The sequence below is a fragment of the Sinocyclocheilus anshuiensis genome, unplaced genomic scaffold (genome assembly GCF_001515605.1).
Source record: "Sinocyclocheilus anshuiensis isolate Anshui unplaced genomic scaffold, SAMN03320099.WGS_v1.1 scaffold658, whole genome shotgun sequence".
In the NCBI taxonomy this organism is placed as follows: domain Eukaryota; kingdom Metazoa; phylum Chordata; class Actinopteri; order Cypriniformes; family Cyprinidae; genus Sinocyclocheilus; species Sinocyclocheilus anshuiensis.
In genome coordinates, this window is record NW_015542402.1 from 293,745 (window position 1) to 320,801 (window position 27,057).

At 38.4% G+C, this 27,057-nt stretch overlaps 1 protein-coding gene across 5 annotated transcripts in view; it reads left to right on the forward strand.

Annotated features, from left to right (window-relative positions):
- Nucleotides 1-27,057, forward strand: part of LOC107692966 (rap guanine nucleotide exchange factor 6-like) — a 100,302-nt gene that overhangs the window by 16,085 nt on the left and 57,160 nt on the right. For all 5 annotated transcript variants that reach the window (XM_016492181.1, XM_016492185.1, XM_016492184.1 and 2 more), the window contains exons 2-6: nt 6,995-7,065; nt 8,334-8,390; nt 10,510-10,593; nt 17,108-17,177; nt 24,560-24,682. In XM_016492181.1, the coding sequence (XP_016347667.1) occupies nt 6,995-7,065; nt 8,334-8,390; nt 10,510-10,593; nt 17,108-17,177; nt 24,560-24,682 (405 nt within the window). The remainder of the gene's footprint in view (nt 1-6,994; nt 7,066-8,333; nt 8,391-10,509; nt 10,594-17,107; nt 17,178-24,559; nt 24,683-27,057) is intronic.

Below are 27,057 nucleotides of genomic sequence, written 5' to 3' on the forward strand. Positions count from 1 at the left end.
CTCTATTGGTAACGACGGAACTTGCGACCATAGTTGCTTTTGGCAAATGCACCCCAGATTGATTTCTCAATTTCGGCATCGGCCATTAAAAACCCCATATCGGTCGACCACTAGTTTAAAGGCAGAATTCTTCTCCTGAGTGAAAGTTGTAGAAACCAGACAGTTAATGTGGGGATATTGTTTCAAATCATGACTAGGGCTGGGTATCGAGTTCGATACTCTTTAGGCACCGACCGAATTGCCTCGATACCATCGAGTATCGAAAAACGTCTTGTCGTTCGGTACCAAATTTCGATACCTAAGGGGTTAATCTCATCAGCGTCAGTGAGCCAATAAGGCTTTTACTCAAAACTCACTTTAAACCACCATCGAGTGTTTGTAATAACTTCCGATTGCCGTCTAATGGGGCCGGATTTATGCATTGCTCAAGACATTGAGCAAATAGATATAACAAACAATAGGGTAAAAAATGACAAACTATTTCCATGTCTTCCACCTTTTTTATGTAGGCTACGGAAATCACGCTTTCTTTCTCCCAGTCTCTCTCACAGACGCACACACAGTGCAGACACGCGGAGACGCGAACAGAAATTTCTTGTCAGCGCTGCCCTGTGAATTTATCAGTAAAATAGTTTCGCAGCTGAAAAGCTACATGACATTTCTCAGTAGCGAGGTTCATACAGACAGAAGCGTGCAGCCAATGCCAGGTAAGGCCCCACCCCCTTACCTGAGAGCATATAAGGCCTGCACGCGACGCTATTCTCCAGTAAGTATATTCGCTTCTCGTGCGGCAAGCGGGGCAAAGCTGGTGGATCTCTCCACTCGATGTTTCAGAGAACCGGGGTTACGACAGTAACCTATTGTTCTCTTTCATCATCTCGTGTTCGAGATCCACCTATGGGAGAGACATGGACAGCTCCCCGATTGCCCAATACACTTACAGTGAGGTTCTGTAAACCAGAGAAGGACGGTCACCCCAAGGGCCGGTGCCTGACACGTCCCATAATCATGCACCTGACAATCCTGACACACACACACATGACTGCTGTGCACAGGCAGGACATGAAACATGTATGAGGCCCACACATGTAAATAAATCCAGCAACACATATGAAACATCCAGGCAGGAAAATAAATGCATGCTTGGTGACATGAATGTGCGTGGCCCGACGGCCCACTCACCCTTCGTTCCTTTACTACAATGTGTAAATGGGAAGGAAGAGAGGAAGGTAACAAGGAGCTATGAAGACCCCACTCCTAAAACAGAATGTGCTACCGAAGTTTTGATGACATCCAGTCGGTAGTAACGCACAAACGTATGGGGAGAGGCCCAGCTGGCAGCAGAGCAGATGTCCTGCAGCGACACTCCCCTGAACAAGGCCCAAGAGGCGGCTAAGCCCCTCGTGGAATGAGCTCTGAGGTTTGTTGCGGGGCCTTTCCTTGCTCTGATGGAAATTTCGTCCCGTGACAGGAGGGTTAGGCAAACGCGCAGGGGGCACCTGGCGTGTGACCGCCTTCCTAGGAAGGCATAACTTGAAGGCCTCGTCCTCCTTCTTGTCGTCGTAACGTTGCTGCATCAATCCGACGGCGGGACCAAAGAGAGCCCGGCCGGGCTCAACCGGAGCACCCGCGATGCGCCTCTTCTCACTGTCGGGGAGGCCTGACAGGTTAAGCCAGAGGGCGCGCTCTCCCACCACAGAAAGCGCCATGGAGCGCCCGCAGGCTTGGACGGCCTGACGGGCATTGCGGAGGACGAGGTCATTGACAGTGACGATCTCCTTCCACAAGGTTGGAGAGGGAGCTCCTTTGTCCAGCTGCTGCCCTAAATCGTCCAAAACCTCCGCTTGGTAAGCGGAGAGGAGAGATTAAACGTTTAGGGCCCTGACAGCCAAGGCCGAGGATTTGTAAGCGGCCTGGTGAATTGAGGCAGAAAAACGGTCCATTTTATTGGGCAAAACTGGCTTTGGGGGAGCGAGCAGCCCGCCGTGGATGGGTTAAGGTGCCTGGCGACAGAGGGCTCAATGGCAGGGGAATCACCCATGCCTTGAGCTCCCATATCCTTCACCTCGAGGCCCGTGAGACCGTGTTTAAGATCGAGCGGATCGCCCCAATTGTGTCTCATGTGCTTAGCGCACGCTGGGAGGACGGGAAAGAGTTGTTTCCTCGGGCCGGGAGGCGGTCCCAGCAGTTTCCCGTCGTAAATGTCCCTTTCCTGGTCGGTGGCGCTCTGCGGAGCCGGCCACTCAATGTTGAGGCGAGCGGCTGCTCATTCACACACGTCCAGGAGGATAGACTGGGGTAAAGCAGGGGCGTTAGCCAGGGGAACGCTAGAGGGCGGGATGGCATCCTCGTCCTCCGAGACCCCGAGAAGGCCCGCATCGTCATTGTCGCCGGAACCAGCTGGTTCGACGGCAAACGGGAGGTTACCCGCGAAGATGTCCTCTTCGGGAAAAACAGGATTGGGCTGGTCAGCCCAGTTGAGAGACGTTGCGCCCCGGGAGGCCCCCGGTAGCGCGTCGTCATCACCGTGTCCCCCATCCGAGTCCGAAAGGCCGAGCTCGACGCACTGGGTCGCGGCAACTTTGAGACGGCGCCGAAGGAGCTTTTTAGGCAACGTGAGGCAATGGCTGCAGTTTTCCGTGTTCTCCAAAGCCTCTTCAGCATGCTTGAGGCCCAAGCAGACCACGCAGAAGGGGTGCGGATCCTTAGCGGCGATCAGCGCGCCGCACGCGGCCGGGCAGGCCCGTGATGTGCAGCCCCCGAGAGAAGTAGGTTTGGAGAGCGACATGCCGGCGAAAAACTGAGTAAAATCAGTGGCGGGCAGCCGTGGAAAAGGGGAGCAGGTGAAAATAATCACAGAGCGTGGGCGGCTCAGGATGCAAAAACAGCTTTTTTCTGGGCTGAATAAAAGACTGTCACGTCTGGCGGAGGCTGATCTTGACGATATGTCCTCCTGAAGACACGAAAAGTGAGCAGTGATAAATCCAACCTGAGCTGTGAAGTGCAGAGATCGCGAGAAGCGAATGACAACTGGAGAATAGCGTCACGTGCAGGCCTTATATGCTCTCAGGTAAGGGGGTGGGGCCTTACCTGGCATTGGCTGCGCGCTTCTGTCTGTCTAGCCAGACTTGGTGCAATTGGATGCTTCTGCAGAGGTCAGGTACGGATGCCCTTCCCATAGGTGGATCTCGAACACGAGATGATGAAAGAGAACAGGTTTGTGTTCCCTGACTTTGATGGCACGATGCAGATGTACATTTATGTTCATTAACAAAAACAGTGATATCTGTAAAAATTAGGGATGCTCTGATCAGGATTTTTGCAGCCGATACCGAGTACCGATTTCTTATCATGGTGATCCCGATCCTGATCCCGATTCTGATGCTTCAAGCTTTATATAACTGATATGTAAGCTCTCGGATCACCGTTAACCTTTTTTCAGATAAAGTAATACTATAGATGTTGCCTTTGTTGTATTTTTATATTTTTGTAAAATTTTTACAGTAATTATGTAATATATGTAATGTAATGTAACTATTGTTTTAACAGAGTACTAAATCAGGGCCTGAATTTCGTTTTGGAAAATGGGGGGAATTCCACATTTAGGTGGCTCTTATAGGGAGGATTTTTTTTTTTATTTGAGAAGGGAGTTCGGGTATTTTTTTAGACATATTTTTTAACTACAATCATCCAACCTAAATGTTTCGTCACCCAGTGTATTTGTGTTTTACAATTTATAATGTTGTTGATTCATATTTATATTGTGAGGAAGATACTTTGATTTCAAACTCTGAATTGAATTTATTTTAACTAAGAAAGACATGTAAACAGTCAGTAATCAAATAAGAATAGATTAATGACAAGCAATGGCACAAACAAAAACAATAACAAGATACAACTAAAATGAACTGTGCTTTTAAGTTTTTCAGGTAGGTATAACAGTAATATTCAGGTACAGAAATACCACAGAAACGGAATAATCGGTTTAACTTTAAAATAACACAGGTTAGTCTTCAATGTATAAATAAACATTAATGACAGACAGCAGCAGGTTTATTTAGGAGCATCCTTAGTAAAAATTGTAACAACCTCATATTTATAGAGTAAAATTTAAATGTTCTGACTGTTTGAGTTAGGAATCTTTTATTAAAATAAACCATTGGTCATCTATAGTACCACACAATTAGATCATGTTAACCAGAGGTAAAACCACACACAGCACCTCACTACCATAGTAAAATCTAACTATACGTTTTCTGTGGTGTTTGTATGGAAAACAATCGCCTGAATACATTTAGTATAAATACAAATGCACAAATGCTATGGCTCATTAACAACCATTACTCAGTTACTACATTTAACACGTCTACATTAATAAAATTCTGTATGAATATCACACATTTCTGCCTCAATACCATGGTGCAGTTAGTGCTTCTACAGTAAATCCATGATAAATTGTACGGATCGTTCATGGCACAATCATGAATATGGTGTTTCTCGTGTTTGTCAGTGCTGTTGAGATCATCAGCGCTGCTTCATCTGGCATTAAACTAAATCACAGGGACATGTGTGTTCTTTGCTGAATTTAAGTGCTTCTCGCTGGATCTCACATTTCTCTAGACAGATCACATATATGCTTATAGATATTGCCATACTGATGGTCATAAATATGACGGATGAGCAGGAAAAGTCACGTGACTGAAACAGAATAAGAGATTTGTGTATCATGAGTCGTTGGTTTCACCGTTATGTCTGCAGATGAAGAGAGATTGTGTAACTTTCCATCTTCACCATGACAGTGGGAAGGTTTGTGTTTTCCCTTTGGTTTAGCGTGGCACAGATCCTGCCCTCTTGACTTTCCATGCCACACGGCACTTTTCTTCCGTCTGCAGCGTCGTCGCTTTTTTCACTCATTATTCTTCTGATCCAGCTACATTCATGCTGCTGAATGTGCTGTCACAGGGTGTTGCTTTCTTACTGGTCCAACTTCTGCTTTCAGTGTGCATATGTGGGATTTTTGACCTATGGTCCAGCAGACAAAACTGGTGCATCTGATCACATAGTAAAGTAACAGCAGCAAAATTACAGCTTTTGCAATTCGTGTTGGCATTCTTTTCACAATTAAGTGGTACTTTTTGAAAACTCCCAACTGATCACACTTGTAACGCCAGTCATTCTTTTAAAACCTGGTCTCATGCTTTCTTTAGTTGTGCATATTTTCTTTCTAATCATGCATAACCATTGTTATTCAAAAACAGGATTATAACATGTAATTACAACATTTGGTTTAAGCACCAAAACACAACTGTATGATCTTCTTTTAATTTAGTACATTCCTTTAATCAGTTCATTCAGTAGCGAACAATGTTTTCACGTTTCAACATGTTTCAGATATAATTTACAAATTACAAATCTCTCTAATCTCTCTCTCTCTCTCTCTCTCTCTCTCTCTCTCTCTCTCTCTCTAAGTTCAAGTGCAACTTGAGCTTTACTATCATTCTGCTATTCTGTGTGTGTATATATACACAGATAACTCACAGGACCAGATATATATAAAAGCAAATATAGAAGAAGTAATCAAACTAAACATCATTTTGATTATACAGGTATTTAAAGGAATAGTTCACCCAAATATGAAAATGTGCTGAAAATGTCCTCACCCTCAGCCCATTCACGATGTAGATGAGTCACTGGTTGTGAAACCCACTGAACATTAAGCATGTCTAATTAATTAAAATCATGAAACTTAAACAATTTAACATCAATATATTAAAAGTTTAACAAATATTATTGTGTATTTACATTTTGTTTTGAGGCATAAAACATTAATTTAATCTATCTTTTAAGTAATAAAAATGAAACAAATGTTATTTTTTGGAAAATAAAGGACATTTAATATTACAATTAAAACACTGAAGAAATATTGAATGCTTATTCCTTAAAAATAAGGTTTTAATAATTTTAGTAGTAGTAGTAGCAGCAAGCGTCACGAGCGTTTCAGTCGAAGTGGTAAACAAAACCGCTCGTCTGCGTCATTCATTAACACAGAGACACGCAGAATTCATATTTAAATATGAATCGTTTTGCGGCTTAATATTTACAAATACTAGTGGGAGTGGGCTCACTTGTGTGTGTGTGTGTGTGTGTGTGTGTGTGCGCGCGGAACTCCGCTGTGGGTGATGCAGAGAGCGCGACCGTAACGTAGAGACCGAAATGATATGCCGTTGTGTAAATAAGATAAAAAACATAGGGCTATTTAGTTTGCTTAATAAAAGAACAAGGTATATACCTGTTCTATAGGAAAGGTAACTTTAAATGACTTCTGTTGTGATCTGGCGCTATAGAGAAAATATAATTAAATAAAATTAACTGGACCTCCAAGGGGGCGGGGGGTGCCGTTGGGGGGGCGGGCCGAAGTTAACACAATATTGTAATGCATTACTTTTAAAAGTAACTTTCCCCAACACTGAACCTGATATGATTGATTTAGTTGTATTTCAACATTAGTTTGTTTTTGAAAAGATTGTGAGTATCTGTCGCTAATGCACAACACTGCCTACACCAATAACAGTTTGACCTTTAATAACTGCGCCATATCTTCATGCTGTTGCGTAATAATCAGTGGTTTGCTTTACAATAAAACACCAAGACATGAAGCTAATCATCGATACTAATGATTTCTCACTTGTAATAGCTTGTAATAGATATATTTCTCTTATTCAGTGTATCACTGCTGTGTGTGATCTCGTGCTGTTCACAGTGATCTTTGATATTCATCAGAATTATTCATAACTGATTTGAATTTAATGTTAGTATTTCACCCTGCAATATTACACTGTAAAATGCACCATCATTTTTGCTTCAGCATGTTACTTGGTTTAGAGGCACTTTAAAAATGAATAGTGTCAATCCGATCAGCCAATCACAATGCTGATGCAGAGCTAAGAGAGCGTCAGGTGTGGCTCACTGATGTGTGTGTGTTTGTCTTGTTTAGGACTTGAACACCATCTACACTCATCTGTACCACATGGATGTGCTGTGTCACCTCAGAGAACATCAGCTCAGGTGAGTCTGACCTCAACATCACGGCCTCCCGTGATCAGTAACAGACAGCAAACACACATGGCATCAAATGGTGCTGAACCTTCTGAAAAGGATGTCCTTCAACCTTAGGACGGCAAACTAAATATTATATGGTCACACTTTAGTTTGGGGACCAATTTTTACTGTTAACTAGCTATTAGCTATGACATTTGCCTCAATAAACTCCTAATCTGCTGCTTATTAATAGTTAGTGAGGCAGTTGTTAGTTTAGGTATGGAGTAGGATTAAGGGATCTAAAATATGATCATGCAGAATAAGACATTAATATGTGCTTTATAATTACTAATAAACAGCCAATATGTTGGTAATATATGCTAATAAGCAACTAGTTAATAGTGAAAATTGGTCACTAAACTAAAGTGTTACTAGCTCTTTATTTTATATTAATTTTATATTCATTTATGTTTGCAATTGTTGCAACCTAAAATGTAGGCAAAATGTGTTTAAATACAATTTAACACCACCTGCTAAAAATTAATATCATAAACTAAGAAAAAGAAAAACATGACTCCAGAATGTGTAACAATAATAATTAAAAACATGACTTGAAAATCACTGCAACTGCAATTATGTATAAATAATGAAATTATTATATTGATTTTCCTAGTTAAATGCAGCTGAAAATGTTATGTCTCTGAGGTGGGACAGACCAAAATTAGTTTTTGTAAGGGGGTGTTTAATACCGGCTAATTCTTATGAAATATTATTACAATTTCCAATAACTGTTTTCTAAGTGAATATATTGTAAAATGTAATTTATTGCTGTGATCAAAGCTGTATTTTCAGCATCATTACTCCAGTCTTCAGTGTAACATGATCTTCAGAAATCATTCTAATATGCTGATTTATTATCAATGTTGAAAACAGTTATGCTGCTGCATATTTTTGTGGAAACCTTGATGCATTTTATTTTTCATGATTATTTGATACATATAAAGTTCAAAAGAACAGCATTTATTTGAAATAGAAATCTTTTGAATCCTTATAAATGTCTGTGCTGTCAATTTTGATTGAATGCATCCTTGATGAATAAAAGTATTAATTTCTTTGAAAAATAAAAATAACTTAATGACACCAAATGTTAATGTGCATTCACTTTTTAAGCTAATTATGGGGTTCATTCACAGCAGGACGTGAGTTCAGTTGTTCTGAATGGGAGAGCAGATCAAACACTCCCAGACATCCTCATCACAGCTTCCGTCTTCCTCTCAAACCTCTCTCTGTTACAGGTCCATGTGCATGACAGCCAGGTTCGAGCGCTATGAGGCCAACCATGTTCTCTTCTAGTAAGTACATCTCTGCATGTTAGTAGTGTTGAAAGCACATACTGATAGATAGCAGCTGAATCCAGGTTTATTGTCTTTAACTGAAACTGAAACCATAAAAAAATGTTATTACTTTAAAAATAAATAAAAATTAACTGAAAAAAAAAAAAAAAAAAAAAAATATAAATGCTAAACTATGAGCTCCACATTCCACATTCTTGCTTGCAAGATTTCATTAGTGTCTTTATTGTAAATATGTTTCCTGTTCATTTATAGACACTGAGGGATGAGTGGTTAATCAGCAGCACAGCACATGTGGTACATAGTTTTTAGACTACAGTTCAAAAATTTGTGGTCGGTAAATATATATATATATATATACAGTATATATATAATTTCAGCTAGTTGCCAAGGCAACATTTATCATTTTGTTTTGTTTATTTTGAAGTACTAAAATAACTTTTAATAAAACGTAAAAAAAGTTGACATATTTAAAAAAATTGATAAAATAAAAATGACAAAAACCCAACAAAATTACTAAAACGGTAACTAAAATTAAAGTGAAAACAAAAAATGTAAAAAAAAAAAAAAAATGAATTCAAGATATTAACAAAACTATAAAGACCGGGCCACACCAAGCAAACAGTCGGCCATCGGCCAGCGTCGGGTCGTCGGTGAGCATCTGTCAGGCTGTTTTTTTTACACCAAATACAGCATGTTGAATCGGCGTCGGGTCCGTCGGTGAGAGGGAGAGCTCTGATTGGATGTTCAGTTTAGTGAACGAGTCAGTTCCTGAGAATTAAAGTGAAAGTGATGAAAACGAGCGAGTAAGTCAAGACAGCACAGACAGAAGGCAGTTCTGAGCTGCTTAATATGAAGAAAGTTATCAACATAACTGATATTCAAAATGGTAAGCAACACTGCTTTGTTTACATTTCGTATATCAGCGTATATCTCGTATATCCTTGTTTCAGTTTCTCCTTTTGAATGACAAATATAGACTATTGATATCTGCTGATATAGACAGCAGACATGTCCACAAGTGTTTCATCTGAAGTCCGAGTCAAGTCTCGAGTCTGGAGTCATTTCATTAATTGTTGCAAATAAATTCTCATCCTTAAAAATCCTATTTACAAGGTTGTATTTTAAAGACAAAATATGTTCCAGGGATACTATTAGGATTCTAGCTTAACTTGTCTTCCTCTACCTGTACATACAGTCAATCCAAATTACTGTATCTTTGTAAATTACGGAAAGATTGAGAAAACGTCGTGCTCGGTTTAAAGCTAGATTTTTATGTTTTTAACCACTTAAGCTCAGGGCGTTTTTTGGTATTTTCGCCTAAATTTAACATACTCAAATTCAAATGTTTACCCTGAGGACACACCGCAGGACATGTGAGTTAATGTTACTAAACTTGGATGCGTTTTAAGATGTGATATGTTCTAAGATTTGATGCTGTCTTTAATTCTTTAATTGTTTTCCCACATTCACTGCATCTAGCCGATCTTCATGAAGTTCCTGATTCTGACACACTAATATAACCAAATGTGAGAGCGGTGGCTCCCGCCATGTTTCACATCCTTCTGACATTTCGCAATGTACGCGCAATACGTCATCAAATACTATGATAAGAGTCCTATCTACATCAACATGGAAATACGCAGATATAGTAAAAGCATAAACGTAAATTCCAAGTTCTTTCTTTATGATATCAGTAGTTAAGGATAAAAGACTCGAGTTGTGTTTAAAATATTCACGAGTCCTTCGTGTTGAGTCGAGTCAAGTCTGAAGTCTTTTCAGGTCGAATGTGAAGTCTGTCAAAATGCGACTCGAGTCCGAGTCACTAACTCAAGTGCCCATCTCTGATAGACAGTAACTCCTTAAACACAGACGCAGAATGCAAGTGTTAGATTTCAGTCTGTGCCGTGTGTTCAAGTGCAGCTTTTTGGTCCAGACGCAGCCAACAAACACCATCGACTTTCGTCGCCGCTAGTTCTTTGAAGTGTGCTTGGTGTGTCCCGGCCTTAAGAGTAAATCATTGATACTAAAATACCAGCGCAGCAGACGTCCTGATGTGTGACTGGGCTCATGTGGAGGGTTTTGGTGACCTGTGTCGTGTCCTGTGTTTGTGTTCCAGTGCTGACAGCATCTCCACGTGCTGGTTCGTCCTGCTCTCGGGCTCAGTGCTGGTCAAGGAGCACATGTATCTGGCGCGATGCTGGTATGTACCTCACCTCGCTCTTCCACACGTGTGTGAGCTGACAGATGAAACGTGTCTGACTGCATGGTGAAGTGATGATGTCATAGGCATAATGTGTGTCAGCCAATGATGAGGCTCAAACAGCAGGAGCGTCACTTCCTCAGCATGCCTCTCGTTTCTCTTTACTCATTCCAGCACCAGACTTCCTGATTGTTTAGAAAATCATGTTAACTAGTAATATATTCAGAAGGCACAGCCAACTACAGCTGTACACTAGTAGGCTAACTATTGTTTAATCATGAAAACAAGGTTTTATTTCAGCCACCGTTTATATTTCATCTTTTTATATTTCAACAACAAACTGGAGATTTTGTTTTGTTGAATAGTTTGAGTTTATCTTTTGAATAATTCATTGATTATTAAATATAAATAATTTTAGCTTTCCGTTTTCAGTCAAGTGCATCCTGAATTTTTGGTTTCCGTTTCGGCCCAGAATTTTAATTTCGATGCATCACTATTCAAAATGTTTTTGCAAAAGTGTAAGTGTGCCTTTTTGAACTTTTATTCTTCACATTGCTTCACAATTGCAAAATACCCAGCTTAGCAAGTTACAAGCAGACATTATTGTTATTGTTATTATTATTATTATTATTTCTAATATAGAAATATACTACTATTGTAACACAGCTGCTCTGTAAAACAAAAACAAATGTTTTATGATAAGTAAATTAATTATTTTTGCTCTACAAATGATTTTACTTTAATAAAATTACAATATTTATGTCTTAATTTTTTCACTTGAGAGAGTTAAACCCTCAAACTTTTATTTTAGCTGGCAGCTGCAGGAAGACCTTTAATAGGTTTACAAATGCTTCTCATTACAAATCTGTGTAAAATGCATGAAAGCATAAAAAGCTGTAATCATCTGTCCAAAAATATTGGAAATTATATAAATGTGAAAAACTATAACTGGCTCAAGCTGCGTTCTCAAATGCATATTAAACTCACAGCACATGCAGTGAACAAGCTGCGAGTCTATATACTTATAGACTTGCAACGGACTATATACTTATTAAAATACTCACTGCTGTCAGAGAGAAGAGAGAGCGAGAAAGCGCAGCTGGTATCAGTGTATCAATACTGCACAAAATGAGCACTGAAACAGTTTCAATTATTCAGGATTGGTATGTATCAAAATCTATGTTTGAATTCCGCAAGTAGAGTTGTTAAATCATGAGAAAGCACTGAAATGATTGATTTGTTCGTTTGATTTGTTTTTCACTTATGTGAAGCCTCATGGCTGGAGTGTTTGTGTTCATTGTGGGTGTGTTTTGTCCTGAAACATGAAGGGAAGTGTGTGTGTGGGTGTGTGTTTGTCCTGTGTGTTTCCTGACCTCTGCAGGGGTCAGTGGCAATGAAGAATGCGGAACTCATGTCGCTAGAGTTTTCCAATTGTGTGTGTCATGAACGCATCCAGACTGGAAGCGGCCCTCACCCCTCACTCCTGTGATCAGACCCCACACACACACACACACACACACACACACACACTCACACACACACTCACACACACACACAAATTGATGTCCTCATTTGTCACAAAAACGCGCACACACACACACGTGCGCACACACACACACACTCACACACACACTCACACACACACACACATGGGCGCGCGCACGCACGCACGCACGCACACGGGAACACACACACGCTTCCCGAGACCGGGAAGTTTGCTCATTGATGAGCCGTTTCCCTTCAGGATTTCAGAATTCATGCTGCTTAAGTTTCAGAGCATGAAAATCATGATTTCTCAGAAATAAGACATTGTTCTGCAGGACAGAAGAATCTGAGTGGAAATAATTCGGATGCTTCGAGCCGGTTTGACTGCATTGCTTCCGCTCTCGGGTTGAAGCCGTTGGTCCTCACGTCATGGATAAGCAACTCTCATCTGAGGACGCTGGGCTCCTGTAGCAGCACCTGATTCATTCTGAAAGTGGAGGTGTGAGTGAGCTATACGTCTCACAGTCTGTGTGAGCATGTCGTTGGTCTCGTCTCACTGTGAGTAACAGCGGTTTTTCTGTGACTTCTGAGCTCAGATCTGTGTGTGCTGTGTGACGAGGCCGTGCTCATGTGTCGTGTAGTTTTAACTGGTGGTTTGTGGGTTCAGTGTCAGCACTCTGTGTTGTCATGGACACTCGGCTTTGTCATGTTTTTTACCTCATCAGTGTCAGGAAGAGAAAGTTCAGCTCAGACTCTCACTTCTACTGATGTTAAGCGTGCTCAGCTCTCTGGCGTATTTATATCACTCGTGTTAATGTGCTCGTGTCTTATATATGAAATGATGTTCTAGCAAAACTTAATTTTTCAAATTCCAAATTTGAAATGTTCAAATTTGCGGCAAAGTGTTACTAAGGTGTTTTCTTCCTGTCTGGTGTTAAATGAATCCCTCCTGATCGTCTGCTCTCCTTCAGTTGGATTTTTTCACGTGTTTTATAGTCCAGTATGTGCATCTGATCACTTATGAAATGTGTCCGGAATCACAGAATCCAGTCATAAACTTTTAATTTACTGTATAACACAGAATGTCACAGAATAGTGTATGGCAACGTGGACTTGTGTCTGTGAATATTAAACTGCAAAAAGGCTGCTTTTGAAATCTGAAGTTTGCATGTTCTGCGTGTCTCTGTGTGAACGGGTGGCATAGTTTTGTCTTACTTAAACTCAAACGCACGTGGCACTTGTCTGTGTCTCGCTATATGAGGACATGAACACATGAACTTCATCTCCAGAGCTGCTCTGAGAGTCACTTCAGCAGCTTTACACAAAACTGCCATCAAATACACTGAAACTCAAAGATCTTCACCACAACCCACCAAATTAAAAGTTTAGTTTAACTGGAATAAATTACGACAGAAATAATAATAATAATAATAATAATTATTATTATTATTACAGTTAATATTACAGTTCACTAAATCATTATTTTAAGAATATTACACACTTTTTTGTCTATGTTTTAATTTAAACAATAAACCTTCTTTTTAATACTAATTTAAATAGTTAATGTTTTATGGCTAATTTTGATTACCACAGTTTTTGATAATACATTTTTGTATTAAATCATAAATCCAGAAAAAAACCTTTTCATAGGGCCATATTATTGTACAAATTGTTATAAATTATTAAATTGTTAATGTTGTAATAATTCAATTTATTAGACATGCACAACATTTAACATTTAATTAAACATTAACATTTAATTAAACCGTTTAAACATAATCTAGAAAAATTACAATGGAAAACATGGAATTGGGGAACAATAAAATGGAATTAGGGGAAAAACAGAACACATAGGGCCCTAAAAATGTCATATTTTTAAACTTTTAATAAATTGTTGTTAAAATTAATTATTTCAATTAATTAGCTTTTTGATTCCTAAAATTTAATTGGTAACACTTTAGTTTAGGGACTAATTCTCACTATTAACTAGTTGCTTTTTAGCATGTATATTATTAGCACAATCACTGTTTATTAGTAATTATAAAGCACATATTAATACTTTATTCTGCATGAGCATATTTTAGATCCCTTAATTCTACCCCATACCTAAACTAACAACTACCTTACTAACTATTAATAAGCAGCAAATTAGGAGTTTATTGAGGCAAATGTTGTAGTTTATAATGAGTTAATAGTGAGAATTGGACCTTAAAATAAAGTGCGACCATTTAATTTAACCATTAAAATGGAATCCAGAAAAATTTAAACGGTAAGAAAAACAGAATTTGATTTTAAAAAACTAACTAACTAATTAAATAAATAAAACTGATATCATAGGGCCCTAGTAAAGTATGGCAGCACACTCTCCTCAACAACAATCATTCATGTCTGGAGCTTGCAATGAACTCCAGTACTAGTGAAGGCTGAGCTAGTAAACACCAGTAATGCGGGATATGGAGGTTCAGGAGAGTTTGCATTAGATGACACTGGCACTGGAGCTGCAGTACTTATGTTCGTCCACCGAGAGGAGCGCATGAGCTCACAGTGAGAGTCGGGACGCTGCTGACAGCTCTTCCCTTCGTCTGACAGCAAGGTTCAGTCTCACTGGAGTGTGAAGAGATGTCAAAGCAGACCTGACCTCTGACCCTCTCTGGCTTCGCTCACACAGTAATGACGCTTCTGCACCGTGATCTGAGAGCACAAACTGAGTGTCCATTCCTGCACACAGACATTTCGTTTGGTGTTCGTTTGCTTGTCGTCATTAGACAAGGGAAAAAAAACAGCTTTTTTCCTCTTCTCTAGCTTGCTTCCTAATCTAGTTGTCTAATAAACTTGGCATTCTGTATTATGAATGTTCTTTCCCGAATTTGCTTTGGATAAAAGCGTCTGCTGAATACATAAATTAGCAGTGTGAAATGAAGCACTGGCCTCATTGAACGTCAGTGTTTCATTTACTACTTAAAGACGGCCAGCTGTTCAAGATCTCATATGAGCCATGTCATGTCATGGCCGAGATACAACTATTTGAAAATCTGGAATCTGAGAGTGCAAAAAAAAAAATCTAAATATTGAGAAAATCATCTTTAAAGTTGTCCAAATGAAGTTCTTAGCCATGCATACTACTAATCAAAAATTGAGTTTTGATATATTTGCAGTAGGTAATTTACAAAATATCTTCATGGAACATGATCTTTACTTAATGTCCTAATGATTTTTGGCATAAAAGAAAAATCAATATTTTTGACCCATACAATGTATTTTTGGCTATTGCTACAAATATACCCCAGCGACTTAAGACTGGTTTTGTGGTCCAGGATCACATATATTATCTACAATAATACTGTAATTGTTGTTTAAACGCTATGTGATTTTACATAATCTAGTATATCGCAAAAACCAAACAAAAAACACACCCAGAGAGTGCACGCATACACTACATGATGTAGGTTAGACTACTGAACGAGCACATTTAGAGTTCACACTTTCACTGTGTGATTTAGTCTGTTAAAACACATTCAGAATTCCCCCAAAATTCAAGATAAGGGGATGAAAATGCCCCCATATGACTTTTATGTCTTTTGTATTTATATCATCTGATGTAGTTAATATAACACGAAGAGTGCAACGACTGCAAATGTGATACTGATTTTATAAAACAGTTCAATAAACAAGAAGTTAATATGAATTGATTTACATTTTAGACACAAGTTCCTGTTTCTGTTCTATTTTGTCAATGAAAGTGGTTCCAAACAAAGCCACAGCAGAACTGTTTTGCATCTCTGAGCATCACACGACAATGTTTTGTTAATGAATCAATCAGCCGTTTGAACGAATCGGTTGAATGAATAACTCAATGACTCACTCATGCAGTGTTTTGCCCCCACCTACTGGCGATTTCAGGTTTATATTTAAAGTATAATTGATCTTTTTCCCAAAATCATTTCAAATATCAGTATTCAATGTTTTGTTTTAAAACATCAAAACGTAATGCATTTGTAACTGCAGGTTAACTGCATTCATGTCCCGCATTAAACAGTGTGTAAATGCATCTAAATGCTACTTCAGATGCAGATTCTGTGCCACCTCTGCATTGCAAACACAAATTTTGTTGATACTGATTTAATTTGACTGGTAACAGCCCTATAGTGTTTTACTATTAGAATTTATGGATTAAATTCAAGAATTTGACACAAAAGATGCATACATTTAATCAGGTTAGAAAAAAATTGACCTTATAAAGGTAAAAATGCCCATAAAAGGTAAAAATCAATTTAAACTTGTTGCAAAAGTTAATTTCTGTTACTCCTGCAAACTAACCACCGCAGAGAATATGAAGAATATCAAAGCTTTGGGAGTCAGCTGTCCACAGCAGTCCTAACCCTGCCAAAGTACCAGCATGCTCAGCAAAATATTGTCTAATTATTGTTATAGACAAAATTCAAGAAAATACCGAGATATCATTTTTTGTCATAATCGCACACCCCTAGTACTGACATGGTTGATAGCTGTTAATGCACAATCACTGTTTAAGATCGACTCACTGTATGTAATACTGTATAAGATTCAAACTGAAAGCATAAATCTAGGCTACTGTATGTGCTGCCATTTTCAGAGCAAAAAGCAAAACTGTCACTGATGCGCTTCACTCGGCAGCGCTAAATCCAGCAGTGCATATACTTATTATTATTTTTTTTTTCAGTTTCAAAAATATATTTAAATGAGCTTCACTGCTTACAACATATATTTAGCATATTAAAAATATATTTTGGCCAGAAAAAATTTTTTTTGTTGTTGTATGGAAAATGTCAGTTGGTATGTTCCTGTCTAATCGCACAGTTCTTGGTCAGAATGAGCTGCAGTGCAGACTTTGTGCCAATAGTCTAAAGTCTGACTACCATCATTGAACAACTGTTATACTGACAACCATGTGTTTCTGGAGTGAATGAATGTGTTTAATCTGTCAGTTTGTGTGATTTATCCAGAGAGGTTCACGCTCTAATTCCCTCTCTCTGTTTCTCTGTCACTGCAGTTTCGGGACGCAGCGTGGAGGAAGACGAGGCTGTGAATGCATCACTTTAGAGCCGTCCGAGATGATTGTGGTGAGTGGCACGTTACACACATCTCCTCTCACACCAGGCGTCTGCTGACGTCCACTCACAACATGCTTTCTTAAAGGGTTAGTTCACCCAAAAATGAAAATTCTGTCATTAATTACTCACCCTCGTGTTGTTTGAAACCCGTAAGACCTTTGTTCATCTTCGAAACACAATTGAAGATATTTTTGATGAAATCTGAGGGCTCTCTGACCCTCCCATAGACAGCAAGGTAACTACCACGTTCAAGGTCCAGAAAAGTACCAAGATGATCGACAAAGTAGTCCGTGTGACATCAGTGGTTCAACTGTAAAGTTACGAAGCTACGAGAATACTTTTTTGCGCAAAGAAAACAAAAATAACGACTTTATTCCACATTTTCGTCTCTACTGCATCACTTGTGGACACGCGTTCACGACAGTACCATGACGCGAGCGTGTGGCGGCCGTTTGATTTATTCAAAAATCACTTTAAAGTGCATTTTAAATAATCATTTTAATAATTTAAATATTTACATAGAAGTTCCATTAGAAATGATATTAAAGTAGATTTTAGTTTACCATAAATTTTTGTCAGTACATTCAGCTGTACACTAACCATATTTCAAAGACAATAGAAGTAATTATAAAATTATATATAAAGATGCATCGATGCATTTGCATTTAATATATATTTAAACTATAGTACATTTTCATTTAATTGTAAATAACTTGCCGTTCAGTGTCTGAAAACATTACATTTAGTATGAGTATGTTCTTATAAAATATGATTCTGTAACAAGTGCTCTTTTTAATAGTATGCTGAAGTGTACGTCTTTCTCACAAAGGCCTCCAGGAGCAGTTTGACAGCCCTGGTATAAGGTGACAAAATCAGTCACAGGGAAGAGCTGGTGAACGCTGGAGAGTTTGTGTGGATAATAATATCATCTTGAATCTGTCGTTCTCCAGCGTTCAGGAAATGAGACATTATATGAGCTTTATCTTACATGAGCTCTGAAAATGAATGCTCAGGGTTCATCTTCTCTCTCATTGGCTGTCCTGAAGTGAAGCAACTGTTGACTCTGCTGAGGATGTAGATGAAGGTCCAAGTTTCAGTGATCAGTGTTGGGGAAAGTTACTTTTAAAAGTAATGCATCGTAGTATTACGTTACTCCATAAAAAGTAACTAATTGCATTACTTCGTTACTTTTTATGGAAAGTAATGCATTTATGTTACGTAATTACGTTACTTTTGTGTTACTTTTTGTCACCTGAGCTGGGCTTGCTTATTTATTTTTAATAACAAAAAGCCCAAAAGGTATATTTTTGGCAACTGTAAAGGCCCTTTCACACCAAAAGTGAAATTAATAAGCCTCAGGCTGAAGGAAGTGCCTCTGAACCGCACTCACAATTTCTCTCAATTTGTCAGTGAATAAATGGGAAAACAGCGTAAAAGTTACTTATTTAAAAGAGTAACTCAGATATTTTCTTGTAAATTCAAAAGTAATGCGTGAAAAAAGTAATCTGATTATGTAACTCACGTTACTTGTATTGTGTTTCCCCAACACTGCAGCTGATAGACATTTTTCCACTGTTGTTTTTATAGAGGTAAATGTAGGTAAATGGTCCTCCGGTTATGTCACATTCAGAGTGAAGATGAGGAAGTGCTTGTGAGGTGGTTAAATGTTATCAGGCTAATGGTATAAAATTGTACATTTCTCGTCAATCAACCCCCTCTGCTACTGATAGCAATGACAGAAATAAGCTAGAGTTAGAATAGCCAAACATGTGGGACACACAATGAATGCTCTTTTTTTTGTTCTTCGAGCATTCTTCGTTGTGGATATGTTCACACCAGCTCTGCAATTCAGCTCTCCGGTGTGTTCATGTTTTCTGACCTTAAAGCGATAGTTCAAAAATTTGATGTTTATCTGCTTACCCCCAGGGCATCCAAGATGTAAGCAGATAAACATCAAATTTTCATTTTTGGGTGAACTATCCCTTTAATCGATTGAGTGAAGAATTGAAGATTTCCAGAAAAGATTGCGCTGACGGGCTGATTTCAACCACCAAAACAAACTCCAAATGAACTTCGTTTAGCTAGATTTAGATTGAAATTATATTTGAAGTGCTTCCGCTTTTGTGTAGGGTTGGGTACCGTTTGAATTTTAGTGATTCAGATTCCGATTCTGCTTATTGATTCTGATTCTTAATGATTCCAAGTTGTTTCCAATAAGGTATAAAAACGTGAAGTCAAACATTTTATTATTTTGTCTTTTTGCAAAGCATTCTGTTGCAGCTGAATACCATAAACAAAAATCAGCAGCCTAAAGAACACTTACACAAGGAACTTTTGCTTATTTTTTTAACAAAAATACTACAGCAAAAACAACTAGACTAACTAATATAGACTTCCGACATTATTAAAGACAAGTAGACAGTCAGTAATAAAAAAAACAGTCAGTAAAACAAATACACAAATTAGCAATAGCACAAGTAATACAACTGAACAAACTTTGAAGTGCTTGATATAAAGCATGCAGTGAGAAATTAATGGTGTCTTGGGGCAAAAATGAACAAAAACACACCCACAGATTCAATATTGTAACGGTGAGTGTTTCAGAAACAAGGAGGAGGATCCAAGTGCAGTATATAAGTTTAATAAAACAAGGCAGCTCCTGACTTCCTGTTTTTTAATTTAAAGGCTGTTTACATCATAATACTGTACATGAGTAGCATTAAACAAATTCCATCTTTGCAGTGTAAAGATGGCTTTTGTTGATTGGTTATAGTCTATAGTATTGTGATTGAAGTAAGCATTTGACATTGCCTCTACAAATGTAAAAAATGCCCCTGGAAATCAATAATTTCTGACCTTGAATGTATGTCTCATGTTTAGGACAGCTTCGATTGTGTACTTTTCCTGCAGTAGCTCAATTTTCGAAAGTGTTTTTATAACATCAGATATATCGATATACTGATACTGTGCCATCCGAGAAACTCTGAATTTCTGCACTGCATGTGCAGTGTTTAAAACAGCACTGCATTAGTTCAGTACACATATGTGCATGACTTTGTTAGAATATGTCTAACATTACACCCCTATTTGTTTTAAGCGACTCTTTTGATTGGACGATGTGTTTTATGTAACAGCACTGTAGCGTTTCACTGTCTGTCTGCGTCTGCTGCTGCTTTTTCATCATAAGAATATTGTCATATATTTTTTTACAGCTAGTTCTCCCATCTTTCTCTCACACACTCATCCTGAGTTGAACACTGAGATGTGCCTTTTCTGTCGTCTGTCCCCTGGATGCTTAAAGCTGAGTGTCACATTAAAGGCGTGATGGATGACTGTTCTGCTCCGACATGACAACCCATCTCTCTCTCTGTCTCTTCACTCCATGCACCTCCATGTCTGCTGGCTTCATAGGCAGCATCTGTTTAAGGGAGCATCCACACTCATAAGCGACTGATCTGACAGATTCCACTCCTCACATGAAGCGCACAAAAATAATGGCACAATCATTTAACAAGTATAAACGCCCTCAGCACACACACATATTGACCGGAATTGTCAATTTTTTGTTAATAGGTTTCAGTAGAAACATCAACATTCTCTCGACTCATCCACCATCTAGCATGGATTTTCTTGCGATGCATTCTGGGATTGCTTTTTCCATTTATTCATTTAAAAGATGCTTTTTTCCCAAGTGACTTACAAATGAGGAACAGCGCGACTGTCTTTCTTCACAAAGGATGCATGTGATGGAGTAGAGTGTGGCCTAAATGAGTTATGTTAGGAGACAGCTTAACGTTTCTGCCGACCTCTTCATGTCTCCCGCGCCCATGAGGCCTTGAAGTACACTAGAGTTTGAACAGAGCTGACACACATTTTAATTACACCAATTCACCAGATGAAGAAGTTTGCTGTCAGTTGTTATATCATAAGCACGGTTGAGTGAATTCAGTGCAATTTTAGGATAAAAACAACAGCAGCTGTGGTTGCCAGAATTTTACTGTAAAAAATACAGTAGCAACATTTTAAGTTTTACGAGAAAAAAAGAAGAAAAAAAAGCATATTTCATAAACTATAATGTGTTTACATATCAAAATACTAAAATCAATTTTCTTTTTTTTTTTGCCTTTATAATATACTGGCAAGCACCACAATCACACAAATGCAAAACACCATCACGGTAGCACACAACACTACAATAATGCAATAAACATTAGTTTACCGACTTAAGATGTACCGCTGGGAACTGAACTGAAGAAAAAACAAAACAAATCAACAAAGTTATTTCAATTAAAAACAGACTTTAACAGATTTTTTTTTACCATAGCATTTTTTACAGTCTTTACTGTTAAAATGAGGATTTTTTCGTACAGGTCTTAAAAAGGTCTCAAATCAGAGCAAAACATCTTAAAATTATAAAAGTCATGGCCTTAAATATTGTGTGCACAAAAAATGAATATCTTCCTCAGTATTTTCGTCTTGTTTTCCAATACAAATATCTAAACATCCTTAAATCAAGATACTTGAGATGCAAAATGAAAATATGTGACCCATGCTGGCAAAATGAGTGGGAATGCGCACGGGCTAATTTTGAGCTACGGGCCAAAAAAGTGAAAATGAATTTTGGTCAAATTTGACGTTTTCACAAAAGGTCAATTAGCCCTCGTCTAGCGATCTCATTGCTCCAAATAGTAATTAAACATCTAAAATGATCTTTAGTTGTATGTTTTCTGAGAGGTGTACATTTTTCTCTGCTCACTTCTTGACGACTGCTGCTTCTCCTCAGCACAAGTTTGGTAGAGTTGTAAAGTGCAGCATTCCAGCTTTGTGAATATTCACAGCAAATTCTCGATGACATGAGTCTGAACCACTTAAATTTGATGTTCAATGTGATGTTCGTTTGTTTGTTTGTTGAGGAAAATCATCTGATGTGTAACATTATATTAGAGCCGTGCATTACAGTAGGTCTTAATATATAGGTTAATATTAATCTAACAATAAAAGAAAAGAGGGAATCACTCACTGCTCTTGACAGTGGCGGCTCGTTGGGGGAGGCAGGGGAGGCACAGCTTCCCCATAATTTTGAGGTGAAAATGGGAGGAGGACGATTTAATGTTAATAAAATTCACAATTAATTTTAATAATCAGTTTATTTGTAATGAATACACTAAAGTGATTTTTACGTTTGATTAACCTATTTGCTTTTCTTGAATGCTTTTTAGATAAAATGGATGAAACATCTCCCAAATTTGGTGGAGATCTGCCGGCGCGTTCGCGAGATAGTGACACCAGCCAACACCCTCACTTCAGTAAGGAGGTCTCTTGTTCAGGCAGCAGCATTCAAGCGTTGTCTTATTCGACCGTAGGTGCCCTGCGAAGTGGACTTCACGTGATATTCCGCCATGATTCCAGCTCCAAGGGAACGTACACGTTACATTCAAAGGGCATTAAAGTGCGCGAGACGTGAATTTATATTGTATTTATTTACAGAGGTATATTATGTCACACTTCACACTTCTCTAGTAAGTTCCGTCTGTGTGTGAAGACAGTAGCGCAAATTCGTGAATGAATGTTCTGAAGTGAAATAAACTTCAACGGAATAAAGTTGAATGGAATTGAATTGAAATAAAGTTGAATAAACTTCTACTTTACTGTTCAGTGCACTGATGTCAGACTCATTTTGGATAATAAAGTTTATTGTTAAATTGTTAAATGCCCTGCCTCCATTACGTATCTCTGTCACGTCATTATAAGTGTTTGATCACCACATTTGAGTGATCATTGCAAAAAACGTGTTTATGTATATATATTCTGTATATGTATATACTGTAGTCTATATATAGTACCAGTCAAAAGTTTGGACACGGATGGGAAAGTGCCCAAACTTTTGACTGGTGCTGTACTATAATATACACAAAGAATATCAGCCGATATATCGGTATCGGCCTTTTTTTTTTACTCCCTAATATCGGTATCGGTATCGGCCCCCAAAAAACCCATATCGGTAGGGCTCTAGAAAAAAGTAATGCACTATTTAATTAGTTTCTTTCTTATATTTGTTCTACTGTTTATTTGCATCTTTGTTCAAATTTTTAATAACAAAGATGAAATAAAAAATAGCTATATTGTGATTATTAATATAGTAATTATTATTAAGAAAAGAAGTGGAGGAAAAGATGCAACGTTGCTCAGTGATTTTGCTTTGGAACCTTTGCTGACTCTGGCGACTTCAAACGGGTGTAACTCAGTCATTTTTTCTTCATTTCCAACAAATCATACATAATTTTGAAGGTTTTTTTAATGAAGATTGTGAAAATAAACAGAACTAATTTTTGAAAATGTGCTCATTCCGACTCATTTTGCCAGCTCAGGTCACATATGAAGTCTTGTTTTCTGAGAAATTGAACAAAATAAAGTGAGTTTATGCTTAAAACATAAACAATTATCTGTTAGTGTGTAATGAAAACTTTTCTCTTTTGTTTTCCCTTTAAATTAAGTTGATTTCTCTGAGCGCATTGTCAGATATTTGTTATTGTTTTAATCATAAACCAACCTCACTTTAATCAGTTTCTCAATAAGACAACTTTTGTCCTTTTGCTTCTTAAGTAATTGTATATTGATTTAAAAGTCTTTTGGAGATAATCAATAGAAAACAAGACAAAAATACTGAGGAAGAACAGCACTTTTTGTATTTACTGTATCAGATACAGTTATTTCCATGAACGTTATTTCCATAATAGTTATATTTTTTGTCAAAATGTAGTGAAAATCTCAATCTGTTGGAAGTTGCATTTTCAAACTTTGAAGTATTAATACAACTCATTATGTGCTCTCTAGACATTGACATTTAGAGACCATATTGACCTATTGCATCCCTTGCATTCTTTACTTGATCTTAAAAAGGTCTTGAAAAAGTCTTAAATTTACCTTCATAAACCCTAAATCTTAAAAACAACACACAGCCCATGATATGATATGTATGTGTCAGCACTGACTCCCAGCATCCTCAGCTGCTGAACAGACTTCATACAGATTCACTTGAAACATGTTCTTCAGACGCACTACTAGAGTATGTGAAGTCGAACGCTGGCTATTTACAGTTTCAAACACACAGCACGCTATACAAAGGGCTCGCTAGAAACGTGCTGTTTCTGCTCGCAGAGGATATTGGTGTATTTACGGCTTCCTACAGGAAGCTGTGACCTGACTGCAGCTCTGCCTCGCTACGCTAGCCGACTCCGTCTCTCGAACACAACAAACCCGCTTTCTTTCGTCCCGTATAGCATGTGAACGCCGTCCACATGAGTCTCCTGCGCCTCCACAGGCTCTCAGTGATCTGGAAGAACTGGATGTTCAACCAGGATGCTGACGTGTCTGACTCCGACTCTTTACAGGTGGAGAACGCCAGCGAGAGCGACGACGCGGCTCTACAGGGACACTCGCGCCGCCGCTTCCATAAGGTGAACGCCGGAGGAGAGCGGCAGCTGATCGTAGACGTCCACGACGCCTCGGCCACGGTAAGACGCCACGATCTTCAGTCAGATTTCTAGTGTTAGAGTAGTTCAACAAACGTTGGTGCAGGGAATATAATGATTTTAAACGTCAAGAAGTCAGTGAAGTCAAGAAGGGAGTTTCTTCTACTGATAGCATCAGAAGCTGTCAGTTAGACTTCTCAGTAATCTGTTGGACACCCGAGGCTTTCGGCCGTTATCTGCTGCTGGTAGTTTGTTAGCAGAGGCTGTGTAGTTTCCCGTGCAGACAGTAAGAAACCGTCATCTTGAATGTGTTGTTCTTCTCTCTATGTGCTCAGCCTCTGTTCCTTCTGTGGATGTGCTTCATGCTCGTCTCGGCCGGTCGGTGTCATGTTCTGGTGCACATAAGCACACGTAACGTCCTAAGAAGAATATTGACCCTGTAAAGCTACTGAGTTATATTTGAGATGCAAGTTTCTAAGGCCTCTAAATGATCTGCACGATCAAAACTTGATTGCTGTTAAACCTCACTATCTACTACATGCCTTCTGTCTGATTGAGACTTTTAGTATAATTCTACAAACGTCCACCTTCAGCTTGTGCTTTTTGCTGTGAAATCTTTACTGGTTTTTATTTTAAACATAAGAATAACTTTGATATTGTTCGTAATATTTCAAGATGAGCACTTACTGGACTGAAGCAGCTTTGCTTTACTTGATTATCCAGACATCATTTTTTTTTTAGAAAAATCAGTGAGTCTCAAATATGATCATCAGGCTTTTGAGGAACGTTTATTTTTTGTTCATCTCTCAATCATCATTGGATTGCATTGCATTATATGTTTTGATCATCAAAAAAGCATTTTTTTATCATCTTACTAAGACATATTATTAGAGATATAGAGTGACTGCTGATATTTATATCATTTTATGTAAGCATAAAGATATCATTGATTTATATCAGCATCTGTACCAAATTGCATATTTTTGCTCAGGTTGGGCCTCTGAATGAAAATTAAGGTGTTTTTATCCTTCATATTCTCACTATATCAGACTATATGAGCCATGAAAGCCTGATGGATCAAATATTATACTCAACAAAACACATATACCAACTTTGTCCAAAGGTTCAGTGAACTGTTGCATTTCAATTTTTTTTTTTTTTTCTGGCTTCACAGGGTGGTTCTTTGAAAGCATGACGTGGTCTTCATGTCCTCTAGTACAGTAGTTTGTCTTTTAAACACTGTTAGAAAGATCAAGTTTTTCTCTGAGTGACTGATGAGGTTTATTTCTTGAAAATGCTCCCCTCAGTGTCCTGCAGCTCGGTTGTTTTATTTGCATTAGTAAGTGAAACGGGACCACTGCAGTGGTAATGTCACGATCCCTGCCTGTTTCTCCTGTGTCTGTGGTTATGGACTCTTGTTGTGTAATTCTGTGTCTTCATTGTTGCTTTGTTCACCTCATGTTTCCCTGCTGTTCTGTTCCTTTGTTTGTTGCCATGGACACTCGTTGGTTCATTGGTTCAGCTCTGGATACAGTATATAGCCCCAGTGTTTCTCTTGTGCTTGTGTCAGTTGTTTGATGATATGGTTCATGTCATGCTCCTGTCCCTCCTGCTCCCTGTGTTTGTGTTTGCTGTTTTGTTTCATTCCTTAAAGGGGTCATATGATGCGATTTAAATTTTCCCTTTCTCTTTGGAGTGTTACAAGCTCTTGGTGCATAAAGAAGATCTGTAAAGTTGCAAAGACTAGAGTCTCAAATCCAAAGAGATATTCTTTATAAAAGTTAAGTAAGAGTCAACCACGCCTACCTAAAATGGCTCGTTCTAACACGTCTACGTCATGATGTGGGAAGATTTGCATAACGCCGCCCAAATGTTCACGCAAAGAAAGAAGGCGTAACTTTTATTCTCGCTGTAGTATTGTTGCTGCCGCCGCTGCCATGTCATGAAGACGCTGTGTACTTCGTTGTGAAAGCGAAACTACTTTGTTTGGTCTTCCAAAAGAGGACGATATCCGCTTCGTCATGCCTAGAGCTGATCCGTGCTGGTCAAATAATGTTCTTTTTAGCAACATCATATGACCGCTTTAAATTTCCTGCACTTAGATCCACATCTCCATTGTCTTCTCTGCCAGCCATGTTACAGTTAAAGAAAAAGATAAATAAAAATGAGAAACAAAAGGGGGGGAAATCTTTTAAAAACATGTTATTATTTTTACTTTCATAAACAAATGTAATTAATTGTACAGAGACAGTGCGTTTTACAATTTCAGTCTCTTACCAAGCAACCCAGAACAGAAGAAATTAAGTTACTATGTTGTTCATCTTAATCATCATTTTCGAAAATATTTTAAATATATACAGTGGGTACGGAAAGTATTCAGACCCCCTTAAATTTTTCACTCTTTGTTATATTGCAGC